The sequence below is a fragment of the Glycine max genome, chromosome 18, assembly GCF_000004515.6.
Source record: "Glycine max cultivar Williams 82 chromosome 18, Glycine_max_v4.0, whole genome shotgun sequence".
NCBI classification, from domain to species: domain Eukaryota; kingdom Viridiplantae; phylum Streptophyta; class Magnoliopsida; order Fabales; family Fabaceae; genus Glycine; species Glycine max.
Window position 1 is genome coordinate 20,074,458 of NC_038254.2, and position 9,333 is coordinate 20,083,790.

Consider the following 9,333-nt stretch of genomic DNA (forward strand, 5'->3'; position numbering starts at 1 on the left):
AAATCTTAAAGTTAAAACAATAAAATTAAGAAAAGACTCAAAAGTGGCTTAAGCCGTATCGGAAACAGCTTGAGCCGTATCAGAATTGTGTCTAGTCATCTTGAGCTGTATAGGAGCCGTATTCCAAGCGTGTCCTGCATTTTTCTTTAAATTTTTTTTTTAAAAAAAAAATTGAATACCTTTTGTACACGGGTATGACACCCATATCAGTGTCTGACACGGGTATGACACCCATATGCTTCCATTTTTGAAGGATCGGGACTTCATAGTTCTTATCTATGCTACAGTGTTTATCTGTGCTTCCCAGGTTGATGATGTTTCCTTTAATCAACGAAGACAAAGGCTTTAAATTTCTGACATCAAATTGATAGTGATCAGCATTCAAAGTTGATTTAATCATGCCAAGGCCCCTCTCCAACTTATTAATAAGAATATAATGATAGATTACAAAACAAGTAATTTTTGGCTTGATAATGATAATTGCTATCACTTTTGAACCCCATTTAGGTTTGCCTAGACTTTTAATCCCATTGCTAATTTTAATCAAAGCACAGTCCAGTCAGCTGGTTTTTCGTATTGTTAGAACCAATCACGCCAAATGCATTCAAAACACAAGGCAGATCATAATAATGCATTTAAATTTCAAAACACACAAGAAACAACAATTTGCATTAAACAAAATTTTCCTAAACAGATATTCATAGTTCCACATTTTTAAATGTGTTTATGAGGAAAGTCACTGACAACTGAATCCATCAATTATACCTTTATCACCTAAAACTCATTTCCAGAAATAAACGTTAATATTCAATGCCAAATTTAATCTGACTTATTCCATAGCTCATTGATAGATGGACCAATACAGAAAGGATGAATGTTGGACTTCTACAACAGCCACATGAGCTCCTTCAAAGGTTTAGAAAATCTTCTTAATTTGCTTTAGAACCAATCTTCCTCTTCGCAAACGACGGCAAGCAGAAAGCTGCGGTATGAATCTGGAATTAAAGGAAAAGATAGACATTTAGATAGGAATTAATTGTCCAGTAAAGAAAGGGAAGAATGCAAAATCTCAAACAGAAGATGGTTGGGGCAGCACACCTCAGAGTTGTAAAATTTCAGCGGTCTTACTGACTTCTGACTCTCATTTTCATCTATGGGATTCACTGGATGCTTGAAATCAACAGGTGGTCCCTCAGTTGAGCAAAGCATAAAACCAATCATCCCACTGAAACGAAAAACAAAAGCAACGTAAACATGGATAATCATCATATACATTCAACATCCTTACAGAAAAGCACATTATACAATATTGTCATATGAAAAATGCTAGCAACACACTCTCTAACACTATTTTAAACACACCCTTTACTATTGGTTGAAATTTATTGGAAATCACAAATTTTGACAGATCTCACTTCTATTTAATGACTACCTCATGATTTTTTTATTTTTTAATAAATTTAACCAATAGTAGGGTGTGTTAGAAGAGTATGTCCGAGAGTGTGTTGGTGGCTCTCCTTACTGTCATATACAATCAACAACCTTCCCTCCCGGAGTATGCAAAAAGAGAAAGTTAAACTGCCTTGTTTATGAGGGGATTTTAATTTCAAATAATCATTTTCTGGAAGAATTAATATAAACCTATAACATGTAATGAATTCATATAAGAAAACAGATTTAAAATAAATTGAAAAAACATACCTTGGGTATGTAGGAACAGTAGTCCAAGCATAGTTGACAGAGCCTTTAAAAATCTGGCGACAATTAGCCACAATGTCCTCAATTATATCCATATGAAGCCATATGCTTTCTGCCTGAGTGCACACAACTCCACCTGGACGAAGAGCCTTTGCAACTGACGAAAAGAAGGGCTTTTCAAAAAGCTCTTGAGCAGGACCTTAAGGATACCAAATGTAACATTCCTTTATCAAACAGTTTTATTTTTATATCACAGAAGAGAAGGAAACTATAAAATGGTATACCAATAGGATCGGATGAATCCACTATAACAGCATCATAAGTTCCTTCAGGAACTTCCTTCAGAAATGCAACTCCTAGACCATTGTGAGAAAACCCATCATGAGATAGCTTTTCCACAAAAAGCAAAATGTTTTAGGAAAAAAATATTAGAATGATTGATCATACCATCACCAATATGAAGTGTCACACGAGGATCATCATACCCAACAGCTACATCAGGGAAGTATTGTTTGGAGACCTGCAAGACTTAAATTTTGATATTGCTACTTGAAACCTCTGAGCACTAGAAAGTAGACCTTTTAGGCCAACTTAAAAAGAACAAAACATCTATAAGCAATTTACTTAAGTAGATAAAGAGAAGAATTGATTATATGAGTAACATAATAGCCTGTCAGCAATATAATCTAGCTTTGGTTAGAGAAGAGTAAAATTTGGTGTGCCTTACTCACATCAACAACCATCTTGTCAATTTCACAAATGTCTATCTTTTCAACTGAAGAATGGTGTGCTACTTCTCGTATGACCCCTCCATCACCTCCACCGATAACCAAAACCTAAAAAGGAAAATTACAGGGAGAAAAAGTATATAAATTTGAAGACTAAACATACAATCCAGACATATAACATGCAATCTAGACATATGGCAAAAGTAAAACCTTTTTGGGGTTTGGAATAGAGCAAAGAGGAAGATGAGTGATCATTTCTTGGTAGGCACATTCATCCCTTTCTGTTAGCTGAATTACTCCATCTAAAACAAGAACCTTGCCATATGTTGATGACTACAGAAGACATCACAGCAGAGGATTGACAATAAAGATAGGAAATGAAAAAGAGAAAATTGTAACAATAACTTCATAATTTACTGGAACCTCACGTACCTGGAAGACCATGACATTCTGGTATTCAGACTTTCCTTGAAACAAAATCTTTTCCACCTTCAAGGAGTGAGCCTCTCCTGCAAAATTACAACCATATTTTAATTCGCATGCATTATTACAAAAGACAAACCCAGATATTCCGAGTTTATCCAACAAAGACAGATCATTGCTTTGGTTTTAGAAACCAATAATGCCATAAGATGTACTTAAAGATAATTTGATGAGCTACCTTCGTTACTAACAAACAAGATGCATCTTCAGCCAATGTGTAACAAGACTACTAGACCAAACACAATCGTCCCAAAGTTAGCATGACATCCAAGACAAAAGAATATAAGAAAAAGAAATGTCTTATACTGTTACTCATACAACGAAATTTTATGTTTCTATCTCTCTTCATCACATCATTTATTACATCTCATACTTCTCTCTCTTTTCTCTCTTAGTTGTATAATTAGTTGAACAAATAACATTTCATTAAGAAAAATAAGTTCTTTTTCTTTTCCTAGGTAGGCATGCACTTTACTAGCCGAAATAGGTAAGATAACAATTGCATCTAAGTTATTTAAAAGTAAGTTCTGACTTCTCATGAACTCAGAAGAGAAATTGGGACAGAGCAAAGAACTCGGAAGGATCAATCCCAAAAATGATAATTGGTGAAGTATGATTAAAAGAGGAAAAATGTCTTGAAAGGACTGAGATTAGATCTTTCCTGTGATGGCATATGGTACCTGCCCATTTAAATTTATGAAGTACTTGTTTTTGCTCATTCCTTTTCTATTTAGACACCCATTTATAAAAATAGCCAAGCATCAAAATAAAAATATCGGAATAAATATATATTTTTATATGAATGTAGCTTTTTAAAGCTAGAGATTCACTTTAGAAGATAAAGTATAAAGTTAAAAGTGTTGATTGGAAGAACAGATACAATGATAAAATTAAGGCAAGTAGGATAAACAATGAAATTGCTAAAATCAACTCCATTGATTTTTCAATGATGGTTACGACTTTTTGTACTTTACCAAGTGGATGCTTACTGCACTTTAGAGGAATCAATTCCCTTTAATCCAAACATCGTTCACTTTTGTTTTTAAACAAATACCTGAAGATCTCAGAGGATTGACATTAAGTAGAGCAATCCCGATGAGGCAACAACATTGACATATAGGAAGAAGATAAATAGCAACTCAACTTCCAAGGGGAATTCATTCCAACTGTGAATTTTCTTATATTCCCATAAATTTCATATAAGAACACTCTGGTTATCAACTTTAGTCTTAAAATAGCGCCAGAACATCTAGCAGAATTTACTCAGCACCACAGTGAGCTAAGCTACGAAATTTCAGATGTAAAAGTAAAAAAAACAAAGAAAACCAAAACTCTACAAGTCAATTACAAATAACCATAAATAAAAAAAAATCATTGCTCCATGAGAGCAATTGTAAGAAGCTTGCAACAAATATATGTACACATCTGCTGGTAATGAACATGGCTATGGTAAAAACAGAACTCATCAGAGACCCAAATTTGAAAGAAATCAAGAAAAGACACGTGAACCATAAAAACCAAACAGATAATCAAATTCGAATCTCTTCACACAGAGACAAACCTCATAAGAGGAGGAAAACATACATAAATTGACACGAGTTTAGTTTTCTACACACACACACACAAACTAACAAGTTAAAAAAATTGATTTCCTTTACCAGCAACAAGAACACAAGGAAAAGACACAACTTTTGGAAGCAACAAAAAAAAAAGGATAAGGTAAAAAGATAACTAACCAGGCCACATTGAACTAATTTCAGAGAACCACCCAGGAATCACAGATGATAAACCGTTACTAAGAGGGTCTTTGCCACCCTCCACATCCATGGAAACAGAGACCTCATTTTCTTCATCATCATCTCTCTGCCTCTTCACTGGGGACTCAACGACGCTCTCATCAGCCATAGCCTAACCTCTCTCTCTCTCTCTTTCTCTCTCTCTCTCTCTCTCTCACACACACACACAACACACACACGGTGAGAACAATTTTTCAAGTAGCACTCTGTTTGGCTGTTCTCGGCTTCGTGAGATATTATTTGGGAAACGGAATAGCATAAAGGGCAAAAGGGTGTGGGCCACGTGGGAATATAGAAAGGAACCTGCTTTTTAGGGGGTGTGTTTGTAGGGTGCTGTGGTTTGGGATTGGTGTTTTGAGAGAGTGTGATTGGGTTGCCAGACACGGCCTTAAGATATGCATGTTACGTGTTTTCTCGTCAAGTACAAGTGAAAGTGATGGGGGAATCACAATTTAGGTTTCTTTGGAATTAGGGGACTTCTTTTGTATGTCGTCCCTTCTGTTTTGCTTAATGCTAGTTTCACCATATCTTTGTCTCCCTCCTTAGTGCTTATCCATTCATTTAAAAATAGGACAAAACTTAGAGAATACTTTTTATGGTTTTTGTCTGTTTAAATATATATTTTTCCATCAAATTTAGGTTATTTTTATTTTTGGCTCTCCAAATTAATTATTTTTAGTCTTACAATTTTTAAAAAATATTCTTAGTTTCTAGTATGGTAAAAAAGATCACAAATTATACATTTAAATTGTCAAAAATTAGTCAGGGGACTAAAGACAACATTTATCGAAATTGAAGTACTAAAAATAAATATATTTATATTTAAAGTTTTCAGTAAAACTTGAAGTTTTATGTATCCTCTTTTTATTTTACAAAAGTTGCCATTTGAAAAAATAATCACACTGTTTTCTTTCTCTGTTGATTTATAAATGAGATTAATTACTTTTTGATGGATTATGTTGAGACACGAAGAACTCTAATGTGTATGTATTGCCGAGTTCTCTTGATTTGTGTTTCATCAAATGTGTTCACAAATTGTTTGAATTGGAATTCGAGTTCTGTAGCAAGAACAATTACGATTAAGGGAGAGTTACTAGAAACTAACTTATCTAATGGTATTTATCAATTTTTAGTAAACTTTACATATGTAAGCTTTAGTTGTTTGAAAAATATTTAAATAATTTAAATTCCGCTTCTCTAAAAAAAATTAGAGTCAACTTTAATTTCTTTTAAAAAAAGTCAATTCAGTTATGTAGAAACAAAAAAGTTATAAATGTATGATATTTTAAGAGTTTAATGATAATTAACTAGTCATCATCCAATCATAAATCATTATTAATCTAACTTTAAAAGTTAATTATTATAAAAGTTAACAAACTTAACCTACACAATAGATTAATAGATTGTGAATGAATAATAGTATATAATTATTTTATACTTTCACCTGAACTCATTTAAGTTGATGTTTTAAAAGAATAATTTGGATCATTAATATATTATTTTAAGAAATTAAATTGTTACATATTTATTTTTTGTTAAATATATTTTTAGTTTTTGTAATTTAACTTATTTTTTAATTTTTGTAAATTATCTTTATTTTATTTTTTGTCTTTAAAGTGATTTAAATAGCATTTTAAATACTATCTAAATTGCCTTGAGTTCAAAAAATAAAACAAATATAACTTCTAACCACTATATTTTTTCAAAGATGAAAAGTGAAAAAGTGTTAAATTAGAACAACTAGAAAGATATTTAAGTCTTTATTTGTTTTAGAGATGATTAATATTAGAGATAGGGCAAAGAGAAGAAGTCCTATGGTAGCACCAAGGATCAAATGGTGGCACTTGAAGGGTGAGAAACAAGGAATCTTCCAATAAAAGATATGGGAGGGATGGTGTGGACAATCACAAGGAAGTGCAAATGATATGTGGAACAAGATGTCCCAAGAGATTATTAAAGTGGCTAAAGAGACGTTGGGTGAATCTAGAGGTTTTGGACCTAGGGGTAAAGAATCGTGGTGGTGGAATGAAAATGTTCAGAGCAAAGTTAGAGTAAAAAAGGAGTGTTTCAAGGAGTGGTCTAGGTGTAGAAATTCTGAAACTTAGGATAAGTATAAGATAGCTAGAAATGAAACCAAAAAGGCGGTGAGTGAGGCAAGAGCCCAAGCTTTTGACGGACTATACCAAGCTCTAGGAACCAGGGACGGAGAAAGATCTATATATAGGCTTGCTAAGGGTAGAGAGAGGAAGACTAGAGATTTGGATCAAGTAAAGTGTGTTAAGGATGAAGAAGGCAAAGTCTTAGTGCATGAAAAAGATATCAAGGAAAGGTGGAAGGCGTATTTCCACAACTTATTTAATGATGGATATGGATATGACTCTAGCAGTCTAGACACAAGAGAAGAGGACCGGAACTATAAGTACTATCGTCGGATTCAGAAACAGGAAGTAAAGGAAGCGTTGAAAAGAATGAGTAACGGTAAGGCGGTGGGGCCAGACAACATACCTATTGAAGTGTGGAAAACTCTTGGAGATAGAGGTCTTGAGTGGCTCACCGAACTCTTTAACGAAATTATGAGGTCAAAACGCATGCCGGAGGAATGGAGGAGAAGCACGTTAGTGCCAATCTATAAGAACAAGGGGGATATATAAAATTGTGCAAATTATAGGGGAATCAAGCTCATGAGTCATACCATGAAATTATGGGAAAGAGTGATCGAACGGAGATTAAGAAAGGAGACTCAAGTTACTGAGAATCAATTTGGTTTCATGCCGGGAAGGTCGACCATGGAAGCGATTTATTTATTACGGCGGGTGATGGAGCAATATCGCATGGCCCAACAAGACTTGCACTTGATTTTTATTGACTTGGAGAAAGCGTATGATAGAGTGCCTAGAGAGATTTTGTGGAAAGCTCTAGAGAAGAAAGGGGTTAGGGTTGCATATATTCGAGCTATCCAAGATATGTATGATAGGGTATCGACTAGTGTTAGGACACAGGGTGGAGAGTCAGACGATTTTCCCATCACAATTGGTTTGCATCAAGGGTCAGCCCTTAGCCCCTACCTTTTTACCTTAATTCTGGATGTCCTCACGGAACAAATCCAAGAGATAGCGCCGAGATGCATGCTTTTTGCAGATGACATAGTCCTCCTTGGAGAGTCGAGGGAGGAGTTGAATGAGAGGTTGGAAACTTGGAGACGAGCTCTAGAAACACATGGCTTTCGCCTAAGCAGAAGCAAATCGGAGTATATGGAATGTAAGTTCAACAAAAGAAGGAGGGTTTCTAACTCAGAGGTGAAAATAGGAGACCATATTATCCCTCAAGTCACACGGTTTAAATATCTTGGGTCTGTAATACAGGATGATGGGGAAATTGAAGGGGATGTGAATCATCGCATTCAAGCAGGATGGATGAAATGGAGAAAAGCATCGGGGGTGTTATGTGATGCAAAGATACCGATCAAGCTAAAGGGAAAGTTTTATCGGACTGCGGTAAGACCGGCGATTTTGTACGGAACAGAATGTTGGGCGGTCAAGAGCCAACATGAGAATAAAGTAGGTGTAGCGGAGATGAGGATGTTGCGGTGGATGTGTGGTAAGACTCGACAGGATAAAATTAGAAACGAAACTATTAGAGAGAGGGTTGGAGTAGCGCCTATTGTAGAGAAGATGGTGGAAAATAGACTTAGGTGGTTTGGGCATGTAGAGAGAAGACCGGTAGACTCTGTAGTGAGGAGAGTAGACCAGATGGAGAGAAGACAAACAATTCGAGGCAGAGGAAGACCCAAAAAGACTATAAGAGAGGTTATAAAAAAGGATCTCAAACTTAATGATTTGGATAGAAGTATGGTACTTGATAGAACATTATAGCGAAAGTTGATCCATGTAGCCGACCCCACCTAGTGGGATAAGGCGTTGTTGTTGTTGTTGTTGTAGTATTAAAAATAAACTAAATGACTAAAATATATTCCATATTTAAACTTTTAAGGGACTACTTAATAACTATTTTTTCTTTTCTTTAAATATTATATTAAATTGAGTAGTTTTTTTCAGAGAACATATTGTATGCTTACTTTAAAAGTTGTGAGTATAATTCTCCAGCTACAACATCAAGAGTTGTTTTGGGTATAGAAACAAAAAATTTCCCCCTTCAAAGAATCATACGTATGGAAATGTAATCTTATGATCTCATTCACCAGTATGTGTTGGTTACCTGGTTTGAGTGGATAGTTTAAATCTTTTAAACGGGTGATCTTAATTTATTATTATATTCGTGTATGTAAAATAAATACTGTTAAGATTTCACTTTAAACCTTTAGTCATATATATATATATATATTTTATAAATCAAATTGCACTTAACATTTCTGAGGTTTTTGAGATTGTACTCACACTCCATATTTTTTAAACATCTATAGTGACATTTCTTATAATTATTTAGGTATAAGGTATAATGCGCATCGTAGATAACAAAGGACATAAGTATAATACATTTTAAATAATTAAGGTGGTTTAATGTAAGAATAAAAAAAAGGAGGAATATCAGAAAAAGTTTGACAAAACCTCGTAAGATATTTCTCTATTTTATACATTAATTAGTTTTTCATGACGCATCCAAATTATCGC

At 34.3% G+C, this 9,333-nt stretch overlaps 1 protein-coding gene across 1 annotated transcript; it reads right to left on the reverse strand.

The window, feature by feature from the left end:
* Nucleotides 1-640: 640 nt before the first annotated feature.
* LOC100776863 (spermidine synthase 2) lies at nucleotides 641-5,180 on the reverse strand. The gene is made up of 9 exons (XM_003551965.5): nucleotides 4,646-5,180; nucleotides 2,859-2,935; nucleotides 2,637-2,759; nucleotides 2,430-2,534; nucleotides 2,146-2,218; nucleotides 1,983-2,054; nucleotides 1,702-1,897; nucleotides 1,099-1,225; nucleotides 641-995 (listed from the first exon to the last, which is right to left on the reverse strand). The coding sequence occupies exons 1-9, from the start codon at nucleotides 4,812-4,814 to the stop codon at nucleotides 930-932; spliced, it is 1,008 nt and encodes a 335-aa protein (XP_003552013.1). The 5' UTR covers nucleotides 4,815-5,180; the 3' UTR covers nucleotides 641-929.
* Between the last annotated feature and the right edge of the window lie 4,153 nt (nucleotides 5,181-9,333).

Coding starts and splice junctions, on each gene's coding strand:
- LOC100776863 (XM_003551965.5), bottom strand. CDS start 4,814: ATGGCTGATGAGAGCGTCGTTGAGTCCCCAGTGAAGAGGCAGAGAGAT. Junction 2,936..4,645: donor AATTAGTTCAATGTGGCCTG/GTTAGTTATCTT, acceptor GTAATTTTGCAG/GAGAGGCTCACTCCTTGAAG. Junction 996..1,098: donor TGAAATTTTACAACTCTGAG/GTGTGCTGCCCC, acceptor CTTTAATTCCAG/ATTCATACCGCAGCTTTCTG.